At 59.3% G+C, this 24,665-nt stretch overlaps 1 protein-coding gene across 13 annotated transcripts in view; it reads right to left on the bottom strand.

Annotated features, from left to right (window-relative positions):
* Positions 1-1,322: 1,322 nt before the first annotated feature.
* The window catches only part of SPEG (striated muscle enriched protein kinase), a 55,961-nt gene continuing 32,618 nt past the window's right edge, over positions 1,323-24,665 (bottom strand). For 11 of the 13 annotated variants that reach the window (XM_013061617.2, XM_013061618.2, XM_045078766.1 and 8 more), the window contains 28 exons: positions 22,312-22,431; positions 21,962-22,066; positions 21,147-21,353; positions 20,643-20,766; positions 20,351-20,526; positions 17,973-18,085; positions 17,330-17,498; positions 17,005-17,101; positions 16,677-16,877; positions 15,349-15,406; positions 14,777-14,854; positions 14,491-14,669; positions 13,935-13,961; positions 13,121-13,273; positions 12,917-12,959; positions 11,813-11,881; positions 9,562-11,551; positions 9,134-9,265; positions 6,491-6,607; positions 6,171-6,338; positions 5,932-6,054; positions 5,610-5,777; positions 4,888-5,503; positions 4,197-4,436; positions 3,880-4,103; positions 3,046-3,121; positions 2,714-2,863; positions 1,323-2,373 (listed from right to left, as the gene is read on the bottom strand). In XM_013061617.2, coding sequence (XP_012917071.1) covers positions 2,181-2,373; positions 2,714-2,863; positions 3,046-3,121; positions 3,880-4,103; positions 4,197-4,436; positions 4,888-5,503; positions 5,610-5,777; positions 5,932-6,054; positions 6,171-6,338; positions 6,491-6,607; positions 9,134-9,265; positions 9,562-11,551; positions 11,813-11,881; positions 12,917-12,959; positions 13,121-13,273; positions 13,935-13,961; positions 14,491-14,669; positions 14,777-14,854; positions 15,349-15,406; positions 16,677-16,877; positions 17,005-17,101; positions 17,330-17,498; positions 17,973-18,085; positions 20,351-20,526; positions 20,643-20,766; positions 21,147-21,353; positions 21,962-22,066; positions 22,312-22,431 — 6,116 coding nt within the window. In that variant the 3' untranslated portion in view covers positions 1,323-2,180. Of the gene's footprint in view, positions 2,501-2,713; positions 2,864-3,045; positions 3,122-3,879; positions 4,104-4,196; positions 4,437-4,887; positions 5,504-5,609; positions 5,778-5,931; positions 6,055-6,170; positions 6,339-6,490; positions 6,608-9,133; positions 9,266-9,561; positions 11,552-11,812; positions 11,882-12,916; positions 12,960-13,120; positions 13,274-13,934; positions 13,962-14,490; positions 14,670-14,776; positions 14,855-15,348; positions 15,407-16,676; positions 16,878-17,004; positions 17,102-17,329; positions 17,499-17,972; positions 18,086-20,350; positions 20,527-20,642; positions 20,767-21,146; positions 21,354-21,961; positions 22,067-22,311; positions 22,432-24,665 lie in introns of those variants that run through there. The other 2 variants (XM_045078767.1, XR_006606367.1) reach the window with 2 other exon arrangements.

Genomic DNA, 24,665 nt, shown 5'->3' with positions numbered 1-24,665 from the left:
TGTAACTGCCCGCCCAGGTGGGGAGTGCTGTCACCTTTTGATCAGAGGAATTCTGACACAGCTCTGCTGACATAAATTACCTTTGCTCCTCCGGGTTTGGAACAAGCAGTTCACATGCCATTTTCAATGGAGATGGGAAAGGAGCTCAAGATCAGAATGGGGATGGGAGAGGAATTTTACCATTTATCAAGATATGAGTTCAGGCACCTCATTTTTATATGAAAACACTTGTGGTGAGTAGGGGATTAAAGATTCTCACAGGTAAACTGTGTATCTTCATCGCTAAAATGACAGGTGGGCAAAACCCCTCTCTAGTCCCTTCCCCCGACTTGAACATCCTGTTATTTTATGATGATGGGGCTTGCCTCTTCCCCGGGGTCCTGAGACGCCAAAGAGGCCAGGCTGGGCGAGGATGGGCAAAAGGTTGTTCGGGCCACAGCCAAGGGGCCCTCAGACTCAATCAGCAACACACCAGCGCTAGCCCTCTTGGCTCATGGTAGGAGGAGAATTTATTCCTTCCACTTTGCCAAGAACAGAGTTTCCAAGCTGGGGAGATGTGGGAAACAGCGTCCCCCTGGACACAAGGAGAACTGGCTCCACCCTCCCCTCCACCTCTACTCAGGGCATCTCAGTTGTAGGACCCCGTGAGCATGCTGTGGTTCTGCAGGGGAGCAGCTGGAGGCAAGGGCACTCAGCACCCATCAGACTCCTAGCAGGCCATAGGGACAGGAACGTCCAGGTTGATGTGTCCCGTGGCTCTAGGAAGATGCTTGTCTGTGGCCCCACCTCAGCAGACTCACCGACCAGAGAGAGCGTCATGCAGCTGGTGGCCCGTGTGCCCTAACACAAAAGCATGCATGAGAGGCTGTCCTGGTTTCTTCTGTGGCCCTTCACACCGTCATCACAATCTCGCCAGTCATCATGACGAAACCCCTTCCGTGCTGGCCTGTCTCCTGGGCAGAGTGAAGGAGGCAGTGCCAGCCTTGGGGTGTGGGCTGGTGCATTGCAGAGCCTAGCATCCTCCAAGTTGCAATGACAGAATATGCATAAGGAGGGAGGGGACCACCAGAGTCTGGTTAGATGGTAGCGGTGGAGTCCTGCTGGGACTCCAGAAACTTCAGTAGAGTCAGAAGTCCCTCCTCCCTCTAAGAATAAGGGAGATGTGGGGCCCCGGAGGCTCAGGGTCAGGAGCCACAGTCTGAAGGTGTTAGCTGTTATAGCTCAGCTCTCCCTGGTCCAAAGAAGGCCGAAATGCCCCTGTCCCAGTACCCCCAGCACCCCATTCCCCCAGCCATCCCTCCTCATAGACCACACGTAGGTCCTGCAGCTTGCCGTTTTTATTTTCCTTGTGACAGACAGACAGACAGCTGGATGGCTGGGGTGGGGTGGGGTGGTCAGGACAACACGGGCAATAGGAATTGGATGGAAGGGAAATTTCATAAAAGTCAATAAATAAATAAATATGAACGGGAAGAAGGGCGAAGGCCACAGAGGGGTGGTGGGGACATCTTGGGGCCAGCACGGAGTGCTCAGAGCTGCCTCCACTGGGCTGGAGGAGGACAGGAGAGCGCTGGCTCCAGCAGTCACCACCTCCAGCCCCCAGCCCTCCAGGTTCTCCTGGGGATGCTGGCAGCTAGCCCACCCACCCACCCCACCTGAGTCCTCTCCTCTCCTTCCCCCACTTTGCTGCCCTTCTTCACATGCTGGCTCCTGCTCCTTAGCCCTGTCTCTGTGTCCTGTCGCTGCTTCACCAACACTCACTTCCAGCCCATGGCCCCAACACCCTGGGCTCCTTCCTTTTCCTCCTCCCCAACTACTCACACCTTTCCCAGTTGGTGCTCCCCCAGAACCTTCCTCAAATCTCCTCTCCCTGTCCCTTGGCCTCTTTTCCTGATCTCTTCCCCATTCCCTTCCTGCCCCCCTTCTGCTTCTCTGCTCCTGCGCCCCCATCCCCACCCAGCCTGGCCCACGGGTCTCCCCCTTTGGCTCTGGCCTGGGTGGCATCGGCAAAGCCTGGGGCCTCTGTCCCTGCGGGTCCGTGAGGTAATAGCCCGGCTGGATGTTGCTGCTGGTGGTGTCCGAAGCCCCCGGCCCCTGTGGCTCGGGATGGGCCCTGGAATGTCCCGCGGCCTCAGCGAAACCCCGAGTGGAAGCCCAAGGCCGGGCTGTGGTCCGAGCCGCTAGGGGCTGCCTGGGTAGGAGCGGAGCAGCACCTTGTGGCGGGTGGCAGCCTCGGCCCGGCGGCGCCGCTGCTCGCCCAAGAATTCCTTGAGCCGGTTGGTGGTGAAGGTGAGAGTCTGGCGGCGCAGCTTCATCAGGTAGGCGTCCTGCAGCCACGGGTGGGCCAAGCAGTCCTGCAGGGAGGGCCGGCTCCTGCCAGGCCCCACCAGGGATGGTGAGCCCGCGAGGATCTTGCCTCCCACAGACCCAGGTCCCGGTCCTGGAGCCGTGTCCCTGGGCGAGGGATCCTGGCCAACTCTGGGGCTCACTTTCCCCATCTCTGGAATGGGGAAGGAAGGCGATTCTGCCCAACCTCACAGGGCTTAGAAGCATCAATGGTACGTAGAACCACCATTTAGTGGTAGCAGCGGTGGAGCGGGATGTTCATGGTGGCCCGGGAGGAACTGGGGGGCTCTTTGGCTAGGGCCTGGCCAGGGCAGTCTGGGGGGGTGCAGGGAGTGCCAGGGGCTTGGCAAGTATGGGGCCTACTCACCAGGGGTGTACTGAGAGGACCTTTCTCAAGAAGAGTGTGGCGCTTTGGGAGGTGTTGGGGTATAGCTGGAAGGCATCAAAGCGGCCCCCCACAATCCTAGTCTCTGTTTCCTGGGGGTCCGGCTCGTAGAATGGGGAGCGTCCACTGAGCCTGTCGTGGAGATAGCTCCGTTGACATGTGTGCACTGAAGGTCTGCTCACCGTCCCGGGGAACATTAATGTGGGGGCTCAGAGGGGCTCGATGATCTGGGCGGGGCCGTGCACCTATGTGGGGGGGAGGCGGGAGGAGTGGGGAGCAGGGAGAGGCGGCAGGTGCAGCCTGGGCACACTCACATGATGTAGGTGAGCACCCCTGCTCCCCAGATGTCTGTGGCAGAGCCGATGGGTTCTCCCTTCACCATCTCAGGAGCTGACAGGAAACAGAGGTCAAGCTGAACCAGCTTCCCGATGGCAGGGGAGCGGGAGAGATGAGGGAGGCCCCTGGGGGCCTGAGGATCAGGATGAGGCCCAGGTCACAAGACCACAGATCTAGCAGGCAGTAGGGGAGTGGGGGTGGCCCCCAGAGGAGGTGGGGGCCATCTGAGGAATCAGCCCAGGTATGGAATGGTGGGGTCCTCAGAACTACACAGGCACCAGCTCCCCGCCCCGATCGCCTCTGAGGTAGGACACCCATTCACAAAGAACACAGCCAACAGCAGGGTGAGGCGCTGTGGAAATCAGCCTGGCTGGCTCTAATCCCAGGCCTGTCCCTTCTAACTATGGGATGCTGGCAAGTACTAAGCCCGTCTGGCTCTCCCACTTCCTCATCTGTGAAGTGGGGCTTGTAGAGTAACTCCGAGGAGCACAGCTGATGAACTAAGTGGTAGCTGGTTTCCCTCATGTATATATATTAACAATGGATCCTGTCCCGTTTGATCAAACCCTGGCTCTAGCACTCATACCCGATATTGGACAAATAGGGCACCTCACCATACCTCTTTCTTGTCTGCAAAATGGGGATAACGTTATGCCAATATCCAGGGCTACCATGATTCACTGCTTGCATACAGCAAGCACTCACTAAAGGCCACGTGAGGGAGTGAAACAGAGCGAGCCCCGGCGGCTACCCCTCCAGTGGGAGCCCCAGCCGCACCCCCACCCCAACCCAGGCCTGTGCGGCGCCCTCACCCATGAACTCCAGCGTGCCCGTGCGGTGGCCGAGGGGCCGCAGGGCCTGGGGGTTGTAGGGCTGGGCGCTGCCGAAGTCCACGATCTTGAGGGCATTGTCGGGGGCCAGTAGCAGGTTGTCAGGCTTGATGTCCAGGTGCAGCACATGGCGGCCATGGAGGTAGTCCAGCCCTTGTAGCAGCTGCACCACATAGGTGGCCACGTCGTCTTCCGAGTACCGGAACCTGGTGGGGGGGGTAGCCAAGCGAAGCCGGTGACGTCCCAGCTCAGCTCCCCCCCCCCCCGCCCCTGCCAGAGTGCCCAGGTCCCCCAGGTACCGATCGCTGAGCCCGCAGAGGAGCTCGCGGTTCCCGCAGCTCTCGGCGATGAGCACGAGGTAGCGCGGGGTGATGTAGGCCTCGTGCAAGGCCATGAGCCGCTCATGCTGCAGTGTCCGCAGCACTTCGTACTCTTGCAGGACGCGCCGCTTGCCCTCGGCTGCATAGGGCACGATCTTAGCCACGAACGTCCGCCCAGTGGCATTCTCCCGGCACGCTCGCACCACACCAAAGCGGCCCCTGTCGGGATAAGGTGGGGGGGGACACACCACACACTCAGAGGAAAGGAGCTGGGGGGAGCAGGGGAGAGCAGGGGCCCCAGGGAGCAAGGATGCAGTGGTTTTGAGGGCGTCCTCTGAAGCCAGATCCTAGGAACCTGGGCCTGTGGCTCAGCTCTGCCCCTCACCGGCTCTGTACCTCGGGCAAATCCCATAACCTTTCCAACCTCAGTTCTCCTGTCTGTGAAATGGGTGATGATAGTGCCATCTCTCTGTCTCTCAGAGTTGTGAAGAGTAAATGACATCCTATGGTTAAAGAGCTCAGCACGGGGCCAGCCAAGGAAATTTGAACCCAGTAGTGCCAGGCACCCAGAAACCAGCCCCTCCCCAGCCCAGTCCAGGGCAGTCTGGTCTTCTCTCTGCACCCCACTCACTGCCCCCTCGGTCCTTCTTCCCTTCCTGGACCCACTTGCCTGGCTTTCTCCTCCAGGAAGGTGTAGGGTTTCTGAGGGGGCCCCTGCCGAAGAGTGGTGCCCTCTGGCCCAGGAGAGCTGTGGGGACCACCCACAGGGGAGCTGGCCACCTCCTGGGCCGGGCTGAGGCTTCGTACAGTCACCTTGGTGGGCTCAGGAGGGGGTTCGGGGGCTGGGGGCTCGGGGGCTGGGGGCGCAGACACAAAGGAGGTTACCATATACAGGGGAGTAGAGGAAGATCCTGGCTTCACCCCCTGAAGGGTAGAGTCTGGGGTTGGGGTCCCAGTGTCAGGGACGGAAGACTGGGGCTCACCAGGGGTGGCCTGGGCACTGGGTGGGGTGGGCTCTGCTGACTGGGCAGGCTGCAGGCCCCTGTGCTTTCGTGGGGGAGTCTGGGGTGGTGGACCCACAGCCTTGAGTGAGGACAAGGCCTGGCTGGGGGGTGCTGGGGGAGGTGAGGGGCCGGGAGCAGCTGGCTGAGGGGCTGGGGGAGTGGGAGCTGGGCTGGGGGTCAGGGGTGGGGCCAGTGAGGTAGGAGAGTGAGGAGGCGGGGCCCTGGCCGGCCCTGAGGTAACAGGGGCATCTTGGTGAGCAGCAGATGGCAGAACTGAGGAATCTAAGTGAAGACAAAGAAAAGCATCACCCTCATGCCCCCGGGCTGAAACTGGGGTGCTCAGCGGCCCCTCTGTTCTCTGGCCACCCCCGTACCTCATCCCACTGACCTTGTGTGCCCCTGACGATGACCTTCTCAGAAGGGTTGCTAAAAGGCCCTTGCCCTGCCCGGTTGGCGCAGGCCACACGGAATCTCACGGTCACACCGACTGGCAGGTGGGTCACGTTGTAGTAACAGTCGGGGATGCCTGAGCTCACAGGGTGCCAGACAGACTCCCCTGTGGGCAGCATGGAGGAGGGACTGAGGCCACAGAAGGGGAGACCCAAGCTCCCAGGGCTGTCCGTGAGGAACCCAGGGAGGGTGATCATGTCCTGGGCCTGTGCATCTTCTGCCCCCTCCTCCCCCGCTCCCCCGCCTGCCCTGTCCCTCACCATCCACCCGCCGCTCCAGCGTGTACGTGCAAGGTGCCCGGCTGTCTCCCGGCTTCCAGAGCACCAACGCCGTGTCCTGGTAGGTCTGGGGCACCTCAGGAGGAGCTAACTTTCCTGGGATGCCTGGCAAGTGGAGGGGAGCCCCAGTGAGCCTCTATACTCAGCTTAGAGCCCTTCAAGCCCTACCCACCATGTGTCATCCCTGCCCCCCACCCCCCGAGTTCCCAGCCCAGGCTCACGGGCCACAGCCACAGTGCAGGAGCTGGTGATGCTGCCCAGGACATTGGTGGCTGAGCATTCATACAGCCCCGCGTGTCGCTTGCCCGCCCGGGGGATGCTCAGCAGCTGCCGTCCGTCTTTGCAGGACACGATGATCACCGATGGCTCGGACTGCAGGGACTGCTTGTCTAGGGCCGGGAGGGGCACAGGGGGCTGCTGAGTGTGATAGCACACATGGTCCTCCAGGCTCCCTCTCCCCCCACAGTTTCCACCTCCCTCAAGCATCCCCTGGCCTTGGGCCCACTTGCCTACCCCCTCTCTGGGGGAGAAGAGTTCTCACCTTTCATCCAGGAGATGTGGGGGGTAGGGCAGGCCGCGGGCAGGCAGAGCAGGGTGGCTGCCTCTCCCTCCAGCAGCACCTGGTCCTTGAGTTTGATGTGGAAGACTGGGGGGAAATCTGGGAGGGAGGACAAAGACAGCCATGGATCTGCGGGAACCCCGGCTCGCTGGCCACGGAGGGAGGCAGGTGCCTGAGAGTGCTGGTGCTGCCAGCAGGGAACAGAGGGAAAGGGTATCTCTTCCCAGTCAGATGTGGGAAGGAGAACCCCATGCCGTGCCTTCAAGAGTTTTCTCTGGGGTGAGTATCACTCTCCAGGATGCAGAACTATCTTTTCCTTTCATTGACCTTGGAGGATGCTTGGGAGCTCCGCTGTATGTGAACCGCCCAGAGTGGGGCCTGGCACTACATGAGTGCTCTATAATCATGGGTTAAGTAAAATAAAAACAAATATGGAAGCACTAGGCTGATTAAGATTCTGTAATACCCACTCCCCCTGAGGCACCACAGGGCAAGTGGCAGGAGTCAGTGACCTGAGCTGAGACTCCTGGGATTGAACGTTACATTCAATCAAAATGTGTCGTCTCCAAAGACCTAAAGTCAAGGCAAATTCAGGGCACACCTTGGAAGTGTGTCAGTCTCCCCAACCCCTCGTCCCTTTTGGGGTCTGGGGACACAGCCTTGGACCAAATACATACTCCTTCAGGTCAGCTAAGTAGTGAGAGCTTCTGCAGGGACAAGAGACAGCACCTGAACGACCTTGGACCATGTTTTTTCTGTAAACGGAGGGAAACCATAACACGAAGCTCTAGGCTTGCTGTGAGGACTGAGAGGTATGTGAGGGGCTTCGCTTGTGTCTAACATATGGCCGGCGCTCCTAAGGGTTAGCTTCTATCGCTGATGTGCTCAGGATTGGAGCTAGGGACAGACCCGCCAGAGAAAGAGGCTCTTCCAGCAAAGCCGGCTTCCGGCTGGTGAATACAACCACAGCTGGGCTGTGGACAGGCCAAGGTCTTCCCTGCAGGCCAGGTGGCTCTTTGGTGTTTCGAGGATTTGCCTTCCTCCTCCCTGGGAAGTCTCTTTAGAAAACTCTCAATCTGGTCCCAGCCACTGGGGGCGTGGGGTAAGGGGGGCAGAGAGAGCTGAGGGGTCCACACATCTGGGAGCCCCAGCTACTGCCTGTCTGAGGAACTGGGAGGGAGTGGAGGTGGGGATAAGCTGGGCAGGGGAGAAATGCTCTGCTGGAGTGAGTATCAGGAGAGCCAGCATGACCTCTCCCCCAGTTTCGTGCTCCACCCCAGTGTTCCCCGAGGAGGGGCCCGCACCAAGGGTCCAACGATGCAAAGTAAATATAGTTTCACCTACGGCTGCCTCCTGACCAAGCGAGGGTACTGGGTAGGGGGAGAGGGGGCGGGCCGGGAGGAGAGGTGAAAGGTGACCCCAGCTCAGCCCTGCCAGTCCCGCCCTATTCCCCCAGAGGCCAGCCCTAGTTGGTAAAGTGGACAGGGACAGCCTTCTTCCTGAAGGCAGGGGAAGAGGATAAGGTAAGGGGACACTGCCTCGGCAGGAAACCAGCTGCACAAGCAAAATGGAGCTGGGAGAGGAGCCCCAGTGGGAAGGACTCAGCTGTCCCCAGGCCTCAGGGCTGGCTTCTCTCTTTCTTTTCTCGCCTTTTCCACACCTGCCTCCACGGGCTGGCCTCCTTCCTCCCTCCTTGCTTGCTACAGCTCCACCTGCTTTGGGGAAGACACCGAAGCTCCCCTGGCCAGAGCTGGACATGGGCACCCCAATCTCAGCAGAGGCACGGTGGGACCGGTGCTGGGGAGTTCTATTAGGAAACTGGATATGGATAAAGATCCTGCACAGTCTGGCCTGGAGGGCCTGCGCTCCCTGAGTAACGATCCTTCCCCAAGTAGGGGGCTGGGGTGGCCCCAGGTGGAGAATATCTCTCTCCCTGCACACTTGTGCAGAGAAACAGAGCAACGCCTATCCCAAGTCCTCCTCCCCTCAGCAAAGAGCCCTGAAGGCTGCTTGCCCCCCCCCACCCCCTGTGGGGGCAGGGAGGATGGGGAAGGACAGCAAGGGTGTTCAGATCTATTGAGGAATGGAGAGTTGGGGGCACCACCCAGATTGCGGGCCTCTGGGCTGGGAGAGAAAGAGTGTCTTTGGGTGCCCATTCCAGCATACCCGCGTGTGGGGCAGGGCTGTGGGGGCAGGGGCACCCTAGCCTGTGCTCCTTTCAGAACTCCGCCCTGTTACAGCCTCTGAGGGTCTCTCGGGAGGGAGGAGGCTAGCCAAAGGAAGGTGTAAGTCTGGCGTCCCAAAGCCACCTCTGGGGTCTGGCTGCAGGGGACCACAAAGCCCAGGCCCCTGGCTGCTGCCGCGTACTATACCAGCTCGGTGACTTGGCCGAGCTCCTAACGAGATTCAGGCTGCTTCCTCACCGGGAAACAGTGACCGTGGTAAGGAGAAACGCTTACTAGGATCAGCATTTCTCATTCGTGGAATTAGTTAATTCTGTTATTATTGCTGTTTTCCTGATCTCTGGTCCCTTCTGCTACGGCCAGGGCTCTTCAATGGGGGCTCCAACCAGCAGTCACTGACCCTGGGGCAGGGAGGCAGCTACTCACCCAGCAGGCCTCTTACCTGATTCACTGCGCACATACTGGTGACCCAAATCTTCCTGAGCACTGGCAGAGAGGTTTGGCTGTGAATAGCCCTTTTCCTTTCGTAGCCGGGAGAGGCCCCAGCGCCGCCGGCTTCGGCCTTCCCCAGGACCTGTGAAGATCCAGACCCAGAAGCACTGGCCCAGCCAGTCCCTGAAAGCTCCCGTCTCCCAGCGGCCCTGGGCCCAGGGAAGCCACGAACCTGTAACCACACACACCACACCACACACCCCTCCCCGCCCACCTCCGCCAAGTCCATCCTTAAGGCGTCCAGCTCTTTCTCCCAGAGCCCCGCCCCAGCACTCCAAGCTCCTCGGCACTCTGCGCCTGCATCCCCGCTCCATACGCTCGGCCTAGACACCCGTGTGTCGCAGTCACCCGCCACGCCCCTTGGCCCCGCTCCCTCACCTGAGGAGCCCGACGTGCCGCTGGCTTCGGAGCCCAGGGACTCCGCGGAAAGCGTGCTGGCGCCGGCCTGGGCCGCCAGCTGGTTGTGCGGCACGCCGAGGCGCCGCAGACTCTCGCCCTCGGATGTGGCCCTGCGCAGCCGGCCAAAGAGCGGGGTGCTGCGGCCCGACGCGCCCCCCGAGTCCTCGCTGCTGCCGCTGCGCTGCAGCCGGCTGGACAGCCGCTCCAGCGTGGAGCTCAGCCTCCTGCGCACCGCCAGCACCGGTGAGCCCCGCGCCGAGCTGCCGCCCTCCGAGCTCTCCCCGTCCCCGCCGCGGGCCTCCCAGGCGGGGTGGCGCTGCGCCGGCGGGGTCCGCCGCAGACGCTGGGACAACGACAGCGAGAGGCGGCGGACGAGGCCTGGCTCCCCGACCGCCCTGAGGTCCTGCACGGAGTGGGAGCGCTCGGGCCGTCGGACCAGCTCCAGGGGCGTCCCCGCTGGGCTGGGCCGGTACATGCCGTCCTCCTCCTGAGCCCCGCGGAAGGGGCCGCGCTCCTCCGAGCGTGAGCGGCTCAGCAGTCGCAGCCCCCTTGATAGGGGCGACTCTCGGCTGCGCTTGAACTTGGCCTCAAACACGGCCTCCGACTCCAGGTTCTCGATGCTGCTACTGAGACTGCTACCTGGCCTGCGGGGCACGGTGGGGACCCGAGCTTTCTCCGCCAGCACCGGGTGCACCCCAGCTGTAGGCACGGGCTTCTCAGAGGCTCCTGGAGCTGGGGAGGCCACCCGGGCAAACACAGCCGGGTGGGGTCTGGGCTCGGATGGAGGCGCCCCAGGGCCCTGCAGGGAGCCTTGCGTGTGGCCTGAGAGCTGGAGCGACTGCATGATCTGGGCATAGGGTGTGAGAGGGGGCACTGGGCTTTGCGGAGCCGCTGGGGGCTGTGTACGCTTGGGGGCTGGGACTGGCTCTAGCTTGGGCTTTGGGCTCTTCTCTTGGGCAGGCTGGGGCGCCAAGGGTTGTGGGGCATCACTGGGTGTGGTGGCAGGAGGCTTCAAAGACTTGGGAACACTGGATTTAGGGGCGCTGGATTTGGAGGCACTGGGCCTCGCAGGGCTAGGTGGCTGGGCCTCGCTGAGGGCAGACAAGGAAGGAGACTCCTGGAGCCTTCGGGCCCCAAGCCTGGCCACGGGGATCTCAAGGGGCGCCCCAGCACGGCGGTGCCGGCCCCGGGGCTCTGCCTCCCCCTGTGAGAAGCTGCTGCTCTTCTGCAGGCCCCATGTCTCAGGCGGAGGCTGGTGGCGCGGTGCGGCCTCACTAGACGCAGCCCGGGCCAGGCGGGGATCCCGGGTGCGGCCCCCCAGGCTCTCTAACAGAGGGCCCCTGAGGCCACTGACCTTACCGTCCTCGGGGCCGCCCCGCAACAGCCGCTGGCGCAGGGCCTGCAGCCTCTGGGCGTACTCGCCCTCCCCCAGGCCACCCCGGGTCAGGCGGGTGGCCCCCGGGCTGGGGCTTCGGCGCTGCGGCAGCTCCACAGAGGCTGCCTTGTGCAGGCCCCGGCCCGGCTCCCGCGGCCCGGCCCGGGGCAGGGCGCTCTCGGCAGAGCTGCCCCGCCGGAGCTCCCTCCGCTGGGGGCTGGACCCAGCTTGGGGCTCCTGGCCTGGGGAGGGGAGGGCCTCAGAGCTGGGGGCCTCCTGGTCCTGAGAGGGGGCCCGTCCCTGCTCCTGCCAGTCCATAGGGGTGGCAGCCCCAGCCTCGGGGGTCCCCAGGGCCTCATCTTCCGTGGGAATGTCGGTGAGGGACACCCGGGAGCCCGAGAACTCAGGCTGCAGCGGTCGGGGCACCGAGGGCAGCTCCTCCAGCTCTTCCTCTTCAGAGTCAGAGGAGGAGGAGAGCCCCCCGCTGGGAGGCGGTCTTCTGGGTACAGCTACCCACACCCGCTCTGGGGGTGCCCGCAGCAGCTCCGGGATGGGGCACAGCACCAGGTGGCACTTGTAGCTGATCTGGGAGCGCTGGAGACAGGGTCCTGGGGTCAGACCCAAAAGGGGCCCCTGGTGCCAGCCTGGCCCACGCGAGCCCACCTCAGCCCCAGGAGCCAGGGAGAGAGGCGGAGGGTCAGGGAACAGAGGTGAAGCTGGGGGCTGAGACAATAAAAACTGGATGAAGACAGCTGAGCAGAAAGTGAGGGCACATGATAGGAAAACGGCAGATAGAGGGAACAAGTGCGGAGGGAGAACGAGGGAGGCCCAGAAGCAGGACCCAGGGACACTCACCTGCCACCTCCGTCGGGAAAGGAACAGCTTCAGGTGATCCGTGCTCACCTCTGCGCCCTTGGCCTGTGTCTGCAAACCCAGGAAAGAGGGCCTGAGTCAAAGTCCCCCATCAACCAGACCCTCAGAGTTTGGCAGTGGAGAGACAAAGTCTACAGGAGGGGACAGTGGACTGAGCAGCCTTGAGTCTGGGCTCCTGGGGGTCCCTTCCCCCTCAGATCTGTCACAACTCCCACAGTCAAGGGGCCTATGTAAGGACAAAATCCCTGAGCCTAACTGGAGCGGCAGAACTTCAGTGGTTCTCGGGCTGGGCTTTGGGGCTTACGTCAGGGCTCATGGCCCTGTCCTGTTCACTGGCTGCCCTCAGGAGCTGGGGCTCTGGCCCCTGGTGTGGGCTCTGCTCCCCAGCTCACCATCTGTCCCTGTGGAGATCCAGCATCCCAGACATCTGGAGTGTTGGTGGGCCAGACCAACACAGATGCTTCCCTCAGCCACCCACCCAGGCTGTCCTTTTCAGAGCTCATTTATGATCTGAGAGCCCAGGCTCCTACTCCTAAGGACAGATACCAGAATGACCTCAACCTTCAGTTGACCCAGCAGAACACTCAATGGATGATTTATTCAGACACTCTTTCTGGGTCATTTGCTGAACCCCACCCCTCTGCCTGGCATTGTCCCCTGCACCGCTGGGGTTTGAAGATGAATGAGTGAGCATTCTGGCTGCACGGAGCTCAAAATCACCAGGCCAAGCCAGCCAGGCCACCCACGAACTGCAGGGAGGGACAGAGGGGGACGCGCAGGAGAGAGGAGGACCAGGGCTGGTCTCAAGAGGCAGGGAAGAGCCTGCTGATGAAGCCCCAAGATGAAGGGTGCCCAGGCCTGTGCCTTAGAGGCCATGATATCCCAGCTTGAGCCTTAGTTTCCTTAGCAGCAAAAGAGAAGTAATAATGTCTTCCTTCATGGAGTTGTTGAGAGACTAACAGACCATGTGTATATAAACTGCCTATAATGACTGCTGCACATAGTAGGTGCTCAATAAATGTAGCTGTTAACAATGTTCCCCCTCCTCCCACCTCTTGTACCATTGCCTTGCAAGACTAGACTCACTTTGAACCAAGGATGTTCTAGGGTCTCCTCGGCGGTAGGCCTCCTGTAAAGGAATGCAGGTTAAGTGAGCCAACCGATAATTGGGAACACAGGGCCTGTAAGGAGTTGGGAGACTGAATGCTTAAGGTCAGAGGCTGGGGCAGGAGTGGGAGCTGGCACAAAGGGACTCTGCAGGCTGGGGGCTCCTCAGGGCCCTGCACTCACAGCCGGTCCTGCACCAGCACTTTGATGAGGAAGCCCCGGGCCTCCCTGCTTAGGCTCAGAAATGTGGTCTCCTCGAAGGCCACGTTGTAGTTCCGAATGTTCATCAATGTTGTCCGATCATTTTCCCCAACAAAGGGGGAGATTCCCGTCAGACTGCAGAGGAAGAGGGGACTCGTGTGAGAGGGGGACAGGGCCCTGGAGCTGAGGCAGGGGCTTCTGAGGGATGCCAGTGTCTAGGGACAGGGTCAGGCCCCCCGGGGCTATGGAGAAGGTACAGGCCTTTCAGACTCTTGCCTGTCCTGCCCCACCCCGAGCCCCCGGTAGGTGAGTCCTGCCTTGAGAACTAGGCACCCAGCTCCCTGTCCTGGGCCCATGCTTTGGAGGACCTGTTGTGTCCCTCTAGGCATGGCCTGTCCCTGAGGTGAGGAGTCTGTGCCGAGGGGATAAGCAACCCTGAACTTGAGCCTCCCCCTTCCAAGGGGCCGTTCTGAACACTCAGGGCCTCACAGTCTGCTGCCTAGATGGCATGAAGCCAGTACTGGCCTCTCTCTGTCCAGCCTCTGAAGGAGGCTGCCAGTGTGCCCGCCCTGTACAGATGAGCACAGTGACAGAGAGAGCTTAGGCTCGTAGGCTAGGGCACCCCCCTCCTTCACACATGAGGCCTCCTGCAGTGCAGCAAGGGGCAGGGTGTGGAGGAGAAGCGGTGGGCTGCAGGCCCCAAATTGCTCTCCTGTCCCAGGCTCTGGAAATGTTAGGGGTCGGCCTGCTAGGCGCTCATTGAAAACCGGGATCCTGAGTGCAGAGGGGTCCTTACCAGAGGAAGGCAACAACGCCCACAGGCCTGTGAGGAAAGGAGAGTAATAGATGGGTGAGTGGACAGCCGACCTCCCACGAGAAGGCCATTGTTTTCCACTACCACCAGTCTAGTGAGGAGGGGCCTCACTGGGTCAGATGGGCACAAGGATGCCTCCTCCAGGGAGGACTCTCAACCAAGAGGTCCCAACTTCTCTGGAAGAGTCAGGGTCATGGTAGGGCCAGCCCAGGAAGCCCAGAGGAGTCTGGGAACCAAGGGGCTGTGTGTGCCTCACTGCAGGGAGGCCAGGTGGCTACAGAGAAGGTTCCACACCTAGGGGTGATCAGGAGCTGAGGCTGGACAGGGCTAAGACCTCGAGTGACTGGGTCTATTCTGGTGAGGGGCAGGTAGTAACATGGGCAAGAGGTCCCCGTGAGCTATGCCACCAACCTACTTCAGAGAAGGAAGCTGGGCTTGGTGAAGGTTCTCTCTGCCAGCGCGCAAGTCCCCACCCAGCATGACACGGAGGGAAGCGGGCCCAGGCCACCCCTTCAGCTCTATGGGCCAGCCTTATTACCAGATGTCGGTGACTCCAGACACAGGGGTCTGATTGACGATTTCGGGGGCCACGAACTCAGGTGTGCCATACTGGCAGTACTGGGGCTCTCCTGGAGTCAGCTCCTGGGCATTCCCAAAGTCACAGATCCTCACCTGCTCTTCGCCCTCTGCACCATCCCACACCATCAGGTTCTCCGGCTGCAGAACAGCAGGGAAATCATGGGAGCTAAGTGAAGCGGAGAGGACGCCCCACCGCCTGCCTCCCACAGGGGCTGCCTGCTCCCCATTCCCCACCTGTACCTCACCTTGATATCCAAGTGCAGCACATGGTTCTGGTGCAGGTAGCATATTCCCTCCAGCACTTGCTGCATGTATGCCCGGATCTGTGGAGACGGGAGGCCCAAAGTCCGTGGGGAAAGGGTGGGAGATTATGTTTGATCACTGCCAGAGCCGTGGCAAGAAGTCAGGCTATGCCTGAGAAGTGGTCTTCAGATGGCTGATAAGGTGGTTGAAACATAGATTTGGGATTTCTGAGATCTAGGGCTTAAAAGTACAGCTGCACAGGTTGTGCACAGCACAATTATAGGAGGGAACCATCTATATTATAATAAATAGAACTGTGCAGTATACAATTTATACTGCCCTACAGGGCAGGACAGCAGTGAGACTGAATAGAGTCTAGGTGGGGCTCTTTCGGAGAGAAATGTGTGGGGAATGCTTATTTGAGGAGACTGGGAACCAAGAGAGGTAGGTGTCACCACCACCCCTGGCCTATTCACAACATAGATGGCAGGCCCAGGACCCGCCCCTCAGTTCTTAGAGCTCAGGTGGGTAAACACCAGTGCCCAACCCAACCCCTACCACCCACTGCCCTCACCTCAGACTCACACACGGTGGGTTTCCTGGCCATTCGCTCCAACAGCTCCTCTGTGCATCTGCGTCCCCGATCAAGGAGAAGAGTGACAGTGCCAACTTCTGGGCCATCCCTGAACAGTGCCCTCCACCCCTTAGAGCTCAAGGCAGATCCCAGCTCTGCATATACCTCCTTCCCCTTAAAGCACAGCTAATACCAGCCCGCCACTGTGTCTCCAGCACCACCCCCCACTGTCATATGGGTGCACAGATGGGACCATCCTGCTCTATCTCTCATTCGCTGCAGGATCTCAGGCCAGTCACCCAACCTCTCTGAGCCTAGGTTCCCTCAGGCGTAAAATGGGGATGACATCTCTCAGTGACCCTGTTAGATATTTTAAAAGATCAAGTTAGAGCAGAATTTTGTTGATTGTGGATGGACCTTCCTGCCTATATTTGAGAATGACCCAGAAGCCCATGACAGGTAAGAGGGGCATGTGGCTGAGGTCTGGGTTCTAACAGTGCCAACTGGAAGGTGGGGATGATGGATATGGTCACCCTGCTAATGGGAGGGACAAGCGGACCACACTACGCACAGTGTGGCTCTGTTGAACCCAAGGTCTCATGAGAGTCTAAAATCCATTCTTCGTGCAAACCGCCTCCCCAGTTCAGCTGGTGCCGAGGCTCATCTGAAACGGAGTCACTCTGAATGTTTGGATAGACTGTCCTGCATTTCGTGCACATGCCTTTTGTTAGTGGGGTGACCTTGGATGAGTCACTTAACCTCTCTATACCTCAGTTTTATCAGTTATAAAATGGGGATAAAACAGGGGCGCCTGGGTGGCTTAGTCGGTTGAGCGTCCGACTCTTGGTTTCGGCTCTGATCACCATCTCAGGGTTGTGGGATTGAGCCCTATGTCAGGTTCCACGTTCAGCACAGAGTCTGGTTGGGAGTCTCTCCCTCTCCCTCTGCCCCCCCCATCTCCCTAAAATAAATTAAAAATTCTGAAGAAAATGGGCATAAAAAGATTCCACCAGATCACACAGGAGGATTAAGTAGGTTAATAGCTGTTGAACTCTTAGCGGCTGCCAGGCATACACTGAGTGCTATGTAAGTTTAAGCTAAGAAAAGGCAGTGGGGGGACAGGGGCTAAAAACTGCTGGTTTTTGCAGAAGTCTCCAGAATCTGCTCTGTAAAGTCCTCACAAGATGCCTTCAGAACCCCCAGCCGTCCATGGGGACATTTCCCAAAAGGGGGCCGGTGCAGCCTGTCCATGGGGCCTCTTTGTAAAGTGTAAAACGTGTTGCTGATTGGCCACATGTCCCCTCCCCACCCGGCCTATCTCAGGATACAGCTCGGTGACGATGACCAGTCCCCGACGCCTCTCAAAGGCCTCATGGAAGTAGAGGACGCAGTCATGCTGGAGCGGGGCCAGCAGCCGGGCCTCCCGCCATGCTGATGCCTTTGGCTTGGCCTGGCTGGGGATGAACTTGGCCGCAAACTCCAGGCCGGAGCTTCGCTCCACCACGCGCCGCAGGTAGGAGAAGGCACCCCTGGGCGATGACACGGGGAGGTGAGGGGCTCACGGCACACCCCCCACCCCAGCACTCCATGGCCTGAGAGCCTAAGAACCAGGCCCCCTTTGGCTCCCAGGCACCGCGCCCCCTCCTAGCCCCACACCTGCCAATCTCTTGATGGATGTCGTAGAAGTCACTGAGTCTCCTTCCTCGCTGTTCCTCGGCTTCCCCGGCCCCCTCTACCTCCATGGCTGTCTGAACTGGTGTTAGGTGGGGCAGGCAACAGAGGGATGAGGGCAGAGACAGGGCCAGGCAGGGCGGATGGAGGAGACAAAACAAGAGCAAGAATGTCAGCCTGGGGTGGGGTGCCGGGGCTGGAAGAGAGGGGTGGTGGAGGGGCGAAGGGTCTGGCGAGTGGCTCCTGGCCCAGGGCTCACATCGCCTTCCCTGAGAGTAAGCGCTTTGCCCTCCTCCCCTTGCATGCGCACCTGAACGCACAGCCAGCTCGGCTTTGCAGGAGACCTCCCCGGCGGGGTTCCGGGCGGTGCAGGTGTACACCCCTCCATCCTGGGCCCCCGTGCTGAGCACCACCAGGGAACACTCGTTCTCTTCGTACACAAAGCTCACGTGGCTACTCTCGGTCAACAGCCCCTCGTCCTGCAGAGACGGCCGAGGCTTTATTGCCCAGGCCTGGCTTTACGGCCCCCCTTGATCCACCTCCATCTCCATGCCTGACACCCAGTCTCATCCCCACCGCGGGCCCAGGAACTCTTCGGCCCCGAAGCCCCAATATTATCTGTCCCAAGGGCTTTGCTCACAGCCCCGGGAGCCTTGCTCCCTTCAGTACCCTGAATCAGCTCCACTTTTATCTCCCACTGATAGCCCTGTGCCTCCCAGTTAGTCCCCTGGTTCCTGAAACATGTACCAGCATCACATGGAACTCTGGGCCCCACTCTCTTCTCCTAGCCACACCTCTGACAACAACTCTATTCTTCTCTGTCCAGGTTCCCCTCCTCCTAAGGTGGCCAAGACTCCTCCTGTGCAGAAATCTGTCCTCCCTGACCTGCAGGCTCCCAGCTGGCCCCATGCTAGGACCCCCGCCCCACGCCGAGGCCTTTGTCACCCTCTGACCTTGTACCACATGATGTCTGGCAATGGCTTCCCCTCCACCACCACAGCGAAGCGAGCGGTCTCCCCAGCGTCCACCTCCACGTCCTCCATGATGGACTCAAACCGAGGGGCCTCTGAAACACACAGCCCAGGGGAGGGGGTGGGTGGGGAGGGGTGGCAACAACACTGGGATCACGAGGTCCTGTCTTCTCAAGTCCCTCTCCAAGTCCTCCCTCAGCAACCGGCCCAGGCAGAACACCAGCCAGCACCCCACCCCCACTGAGTCCCAAGAACTACCCACCCCTCCGGCCCCCCGTACATCCCTACATGATGTTCTCCAAATCTCAAAAGACCGAAGCCATGGCGTGCAGCCTTGCTTTGTTGGACCCTCCGTGTTCATCTGCCAGCTTTGAAACTAGATTTTTACACACAAAAGAAATCTGGATTTCCTGCCTCTCTGGAAAAATCAGGATTGGGCAACCCGGAGCCTCTTCCCTCGCTGCATTAATGGGCTGGTGTGGAGTGGCTCGATGCTGCCCCCTATGGGTGATCGCCCTTCTGCATGGCCCTGTCTCTGGCTTTAGGCAGCCCAGGCGGTGCACCTGAATTCAAATCACAAGTGGCACTGCCTCTACCTTGAGGTTTTCTCTCTGAATCCTATTTAAATGTTTAAGCAGGCTTTTACCATCCGGGAGATGGCAAGACCAACAAACAGGTACCGATTCTCAGTTTAGCTCTCCCGCAAGTGACTGTGATTTCATTCTCTAAGCATATCATGCGGTCTTGTTATTTCCTGGCAAAGCGGCTTCTAATTCTCAGGATGGAATTAAATACATATTCCAACGTGCTTTGTGGAGGAAGCAGTGACTTCCCAGCGCCCTGCCTCCTGAGCGTGTTTGAGGAGCTCAGCTTTAAGAGGTGTGGGAGAGTAGCCTGGAGGGATGAGCCAGGCGCTGGGCAGGGACCACCACTCATCCCTGGCATGTAACCTAATTTTACACAGATAAGAGACACTACCGTGGGGACAGATATGGTGGGAAGAAGCCATTCCACGGGTCCTGCCTGGAGACTGGGGTCGGGGGTAGGCACAGGGTCTGCAGTTTATAAGATCCAATCCCAGGCCTGTTCTAGTTCTGGCTGGCTGGGACGCTGTCTGTCTGTCTGTCTCTCTCACTCTCTATTTCCGTCACTGGCCCAGCCAGTCTGGGCTACAGGGCTCTTGGTGGCCAGGGTCTCCCTAAACCCGAGGGCTTTTCCTATATGTGGGAAGAGGAAGGAGTCCTGCTGACGGTATGCTCCAGGAGCAGAGTGGCAGGTTGAGTACGAGGTGCCAGGAGGTGTGTTGGAGGGGGTGCTGGGGCAGGGAGGAGACAGGGACCCAGACAATTGGTGCCGCCCCCCTCCATCTCCATCAGGGCCAGCAGGGCTCCTCCATCTCTCCCTCACACACCCTGCTGCCACTTCTCTTCTACTTTAAAGATCCCTTCCCACCCCTCTAGGAATCTGGTTTCTAGTTTAGAGGTCGCCGGGGCCGCTCTGTGAGGATGAAAGTACTGGAAGGTTTCAAGCGAACTTGAACGGTTTTTTAAAAGCACCAGCAAAGATGCACTTCTGCACCATAGGATTGCCTGTGCTCCCTAAAATGTCACTTTCTTTGTGTTTGGTCGGAATTGTATCTACTCAGCAGGTAACAGTGTTTAGCTCATGCTGATCTGAAGTTCTGAGTGGCAGTTACATATGTCTAGAGTTAATTAACAAACCAGAAAACAAGACAATTACTACTTAATGCATGCCTCCGGTTGAGAGATGACATCTTTAAAGGAAAAATTATACAAAGGGTCCTCACCGCAAAGGTTGGGAGGCTCTGTCAAAAGGGCTTGTGCAAAAGGGTGCACAGGGGCCCCAGATCTGGGGGACTGCTGATCAATGGTGCCCGCTTGGAGCCTTTTCCTTTTGAAATTGACTTGGTCACCCCATGCCTGTTATACTTGAGCTCCTACATCCTGTTGTGTTTAACATAGGATGTTAAGAGCACCCTCTGGCTCTGGAGTCCAGCATGCACCCAGGCTTGAATCCCAGTTCCTTAGGAGGTTGGGGGACCTGGGCCTGTGACCTAGCGTACTTTCTGAGGCTCAGTTTCGTGTTCTGTAAAATGAGGATAACCAACCACATCTCACTGGGTTAACGTAAACATTCCTTGAGGTGATACATGGAAGGTCCTTCATGCTGAGCCTGGCACGTATCAGGTGTCCTCAGTAAACATCTGATGAGTACTATCTCTGTTACTTCCACTAGCCCTGGTATAACAGCCATTTGATGGACAGGTCTGACAGGTGGGCATGAGGAGAGGGTTGTGGGCCTCAGGAGGAGGAGAAGGAAGAAGGCCCGCTGTCACCCACCTGCCAGTTCCAGGGTGACTGAGCAGGCCTGTGTGCCGTGGCGGTTACGGGCTGTGCAGGTGAGGGGCCCTATGTCTCGGTGGCTCACCCGGCAGATCCGAAGACAGTACTGGTCGTCATCTGGCTGGCTCAGCTCATACACCCCTGCCCGTGCCTCTAGGAGGGCCCCTCGGCAGCTAAGGGACACACGACAGGGAGGTCAACCAGGATCCAGCCACAGGGGAGTCAGGCCAGGATGGCCAGAGCTGGACGGCCCCATGTGGGAAGTGAGGCACACCAGGTGGGGCCCCACCTCCTCCAGACGACCTGGGCCTCCACATGGTTGAAGGTGACCGTGATGCTGGCGGGCTGTCCCTCCACCACATACACGACATCTGGCTTGTCCAACACGGCAGGTGCCTCCTCCAGGGGTGGGCCTGGCCAGATGAGAGCGCAGGCTGAAGTCAGACTTGACTTAGCACACTCTACGTTTTTACCCTCCTAACCACTACCGGAGCTCCATGTTTACAGATGAGGAAGTGATGTTCAAAGAGGTTCAGCAAGTTGTCTAGGACATGCAGCCAGGAAGTGGCGGAGCTGGAACTGCACCCCCCCAACCCCTCGTCCACTTGTCTGATCCCAGAGCCTCAGCCTCACCCACCTGGTGTGCTGCCATCAGGAGAAAGAAACGCTCGGACTGGCGGAAGTCACTCCCAGACATAGCAGGTCCAGACCAGCCCTTGAGCCTCCACCACCAAGAGCTGGTTCTCCAGCCCTGTAGCCTCCACCCCCACTCCAGAGGGACACCCAGACTCACCACGCTCCAGGAGCTGTGCTGGCTCGGAGGGGGGCGAGGGCTTGCTGCTGCTCTTGATGGTGGTGCTGAGGACCCGGAAGACGTGCTGGACCCCCTTACGCAGCCCCATGGCTGCCCACCCAGGCTCCCGCAAGCCTGTGGCCAGCACTGTCCACTGGTCCGAGCCTAGAACCTGGTGCTGCACAGTGTAGGTCAGGGCGTCTGGGTCTGGGGGGAAAGCAGCTGCTGGAGGTGAGCATTGCTGGGACATCCCCTAGCCCCCCATTCAACTGGCTCAGGACCTAGAAAATCCTCATTAGCCTGCTCTGAGGACCTGCCTCAATTTCTCCTGTTGCTTCTGCCTGCACCAACCCCTGGCCCTCGATCTGCTCTTTCCAACCACTGACCTGGCCAGCCATGCTCAGAGCCAACAATATGCCAGGCATGGGTCCAGCTACAGACACAGAAGGAGAGAGCTTAGCTCATATCCCAATTCCTTGCTATTGCCTGAGGTGGGGAAACTGAGGCACAGCGCAGGAAGAAGTCATGCCCAGGGAAGGGGAGGGCATTCCCAGGATCATGAGCCAAGCACCAGTCCCTCTGAGAAAGGGAATGGGCCTCTCCTTCATGGCCTCTCCTGACACACAGCCATGGCTTTATCCACCTTGAAGAGAAGACTGGCCAAGCAGCTCCTGGCCATGTTCCCAGTGTTCCATGCTTACCCTCCACCAGTACGATCATCTGGGCCTTGCCCCCCAGCCTGGCTCCTTCGGTGCCCCTGCCTGAGCCTGACTACACCCCATCCTCACCCAGGAGCCCCGTGGGGCCTGACGCACCGATGGCCATGTCCAGACCCCTGGGAGGGTTCCACGTGAGCGTGATCATCCTGCCAGTCACAGCCACCACCTGTGGGGCGCCATCTGGGGGGCCTGGAACCACATCTGAAAGCCACAGGTCGGGAGTCTGCCATGTTCCTCAGGGCCCCATGGCTCTGCAGGTTCACCAGGCCTCGGGATGGTGGGCCAGGGACTGGAGGCACAGCCACAGTGCGGGGGGCAAGGCCAGACAGCTCCCCGGGGTCCAAGGGTAAGGGAGCCGGGGTGGAGGCCCTGCCCTCACCCAGGCCTCTGGGGAGGGCCAGTGGCTAGGCTGCAGATATAGCAGACCAGGAAGACGTGAGCCTCACCTGTGACATAGAGGTGAGCATAGCACGCAGCTTTGCCCAGCTTGTTGGCGATGACACTCTTGTAGACGCCGGCATGCTGAGGTCCCACAGCAGGGAACACCAGGCGATGGACATCCCTGTCTGGGGGGTGGGGGACACAATGATACTGGGCCTGAGCCAGGAGGATACTGGGTGGGCCCATGTCCCCAGAGGCCTGGCCCTTTACTCCTTACTGGCTGTAGGGGGCAGACGAGGGGGCAAGAGTGGGGCAGATGGCAAGAAGTGTGTCCACCTCACAGCAAAGCCAAAGTCCAGGCTGCCAAGGCTATACCTGCAGGCACGTCCCTTCTTGCCTGTCCCTCCAATGACTTCTCATGCTCCGCCCACACTGATTCTGCCTCCGAGCTCCTGTCCCGTTGACAGCCCCTCATCTCTGCATCTCTGGCGTTCACATCTCGGCATCAAAGTATTGACCGGATTTTGTCCCTAAGGCCCCTCCGCCAGTCCCCTCTCCATCCCCATGGCTGCTGTTGTCCCCCCTAAAGCTCAGCGCCCATGACCGACCTCCACCAGTGCAGTCCACACTCCGCCAATGGCCCCGCATGTTACCCCTCGACCTGGAAACCTTTAAGGTGCCCCCTGCATGTGGGCTAGCATCCAGAGCCTCAGCCCAAGAGCCCATCCAGCCCCGTCTCCTGCCCTTCCTCCTGTGATTCCTCCAACCCCGACAAGCCTTCAGGGTCCTGCACACACACAGAAGTTCCATCTTCAGGCTTTTGCTCACAAAATTCCTCCCTTCTGGACTCTTCCTCTCCTACCTAAGGCCTTCTCCTTCAAGTCACAGTTCAAGCAAGTGCCAGCCTGGGAGGACTTCTTTGTACCCCCATCCCTGACTGCCTCCCCAGGACCTCCAGCGCCAGGCCCACACTGCATGGGGCAGCCCTCCCTTTCTACTCGCGTGTGCCATGGCTGCTTAAAGACAGAGCCGACATGTCCCGTCAGGCCCGAACCCTGATGCCTTACACGTAGTCAGTGCTAAGGATGTTATATTACAAATGATAATAGGAGTTGTCTGTTCTGGGCCCAGGGAACGCCAGCTACTAGATGTATGGTTTTTTCCCCATAATCCTTTCAACAACCCTGCAAAATTATCCTCATTTTACCAATGAGATCAGAGATATTAATGGACTTGTCCAAGGCGACACAGCTAATAAATGATGGGAGCCATGCCTTGAACTTGCTTCCCTCTGCTTCTGAACTTCCCTCTCCATGCTGTGATCCCTGAATGATGATAAGGAGGCCATCTCAGGTGGGGATGTGAAGGGGAAGAGGCTGGCCTGTCCTCCTGCATGTCACAACCATCCCCAAACACCCCTCCCTTCTCTGACCGGTTATCTCCCCATGGAACAGTCACCCATTCATTTATCTCTGCTGACACTATTTATAAAGGAAGACAGACCAGAGGCTGCCACCGACCCCAGATACAGAGAGGAGCGGGGACGCCAGCTCAGGCTCCCGAGACAGACACCCGACCTGGGCCTCAAGCAGAATGAGACAGGAAGCCTGTGGTCTGAGCAGACAGCCCAAGGTGGTGGTGATGGTGGCGGTGGTGCGGTGGTGGCGGTGGCCAGGGGACGGGTCAGAGCCACAGAGCTGACTCTGGAGAATGGGGTGGGGACATGGGGGGCAGGGGTCGGTAGCGTGCTTAGGAGGTAGCCTCAGAGTTAAAGGGGCTGTTCCTGACTTCGGGTAAGTCCCCATCCCTGTGTAAGTCTCTGTTTTCCTGTTTGCAAACACGGGTACCAGTCGCTGCCCTCCAGGCCCTTGATGAGGAAGCTGAGCACGGGCCTGGCACTCACACAGTGTTTGAGAGAGGGGAGTTTTGCTGCACTGCAGCTGTAAGAGGAACCTATCTCGAGACTCAGATTCCTTCGAGGATGGAACTGAGACGCTCCCAAGAGAAACAGCCCCAGGCGGAAAGCACAGGGTCCTGAATCCGGTCCTCTGTGCTCCTCCCCTGGCTCCTTTTCTTTACCCGCTGTTCTTAACAACCCTGGCCTAGCAGCCTCTCAAAGCCAGACACTGCCCAGGCTGGCCTTTTCACCGAAACTTCTCAAGGAGGGCGTGAAGAGCCCTGCTTTATGAACAAGCAGCCACAACAGCAGTAACAAGAAGATGAGCGGTCGCTGACTACTCGCTATTCGCCAGGCCCCCCCTTAGATGCTTTGTGTGTATTAACCGATTTCATCCTTATGGTGAGTCTATTGCAGATAGGCTTGCAGATATGGGGAATAGATTGCAGATATGGGGAAACCGAGGCACCGAGGGGTTCCGTAACCTTGCCCTTGTGCTACTGCTGCTGGTCAGCAGCAAGT

The sequence above is a fragment of the Mustela putorius genome, unplaced genomic scaffold (assembly GCF_011764305.1).
Source record: "Mustela putorius furo isolate JIRA1106 unplaced genomic scaffold, ASM1176430v1.1 tig00000275_pilon_pilon_pilon, whole genome shotgun sequence".
Lineage (NCBI taxonomy): Eukaryota > Metazoa > Chordata > Mammalia > Carnivora > Mustelidae > Mustela > Mustela putorius.
The sequence above is the reverse complement of the archived record's forward strand: the minus strand, read 5'-3'. Positions and strand labels throughout refer to the sequence as shown.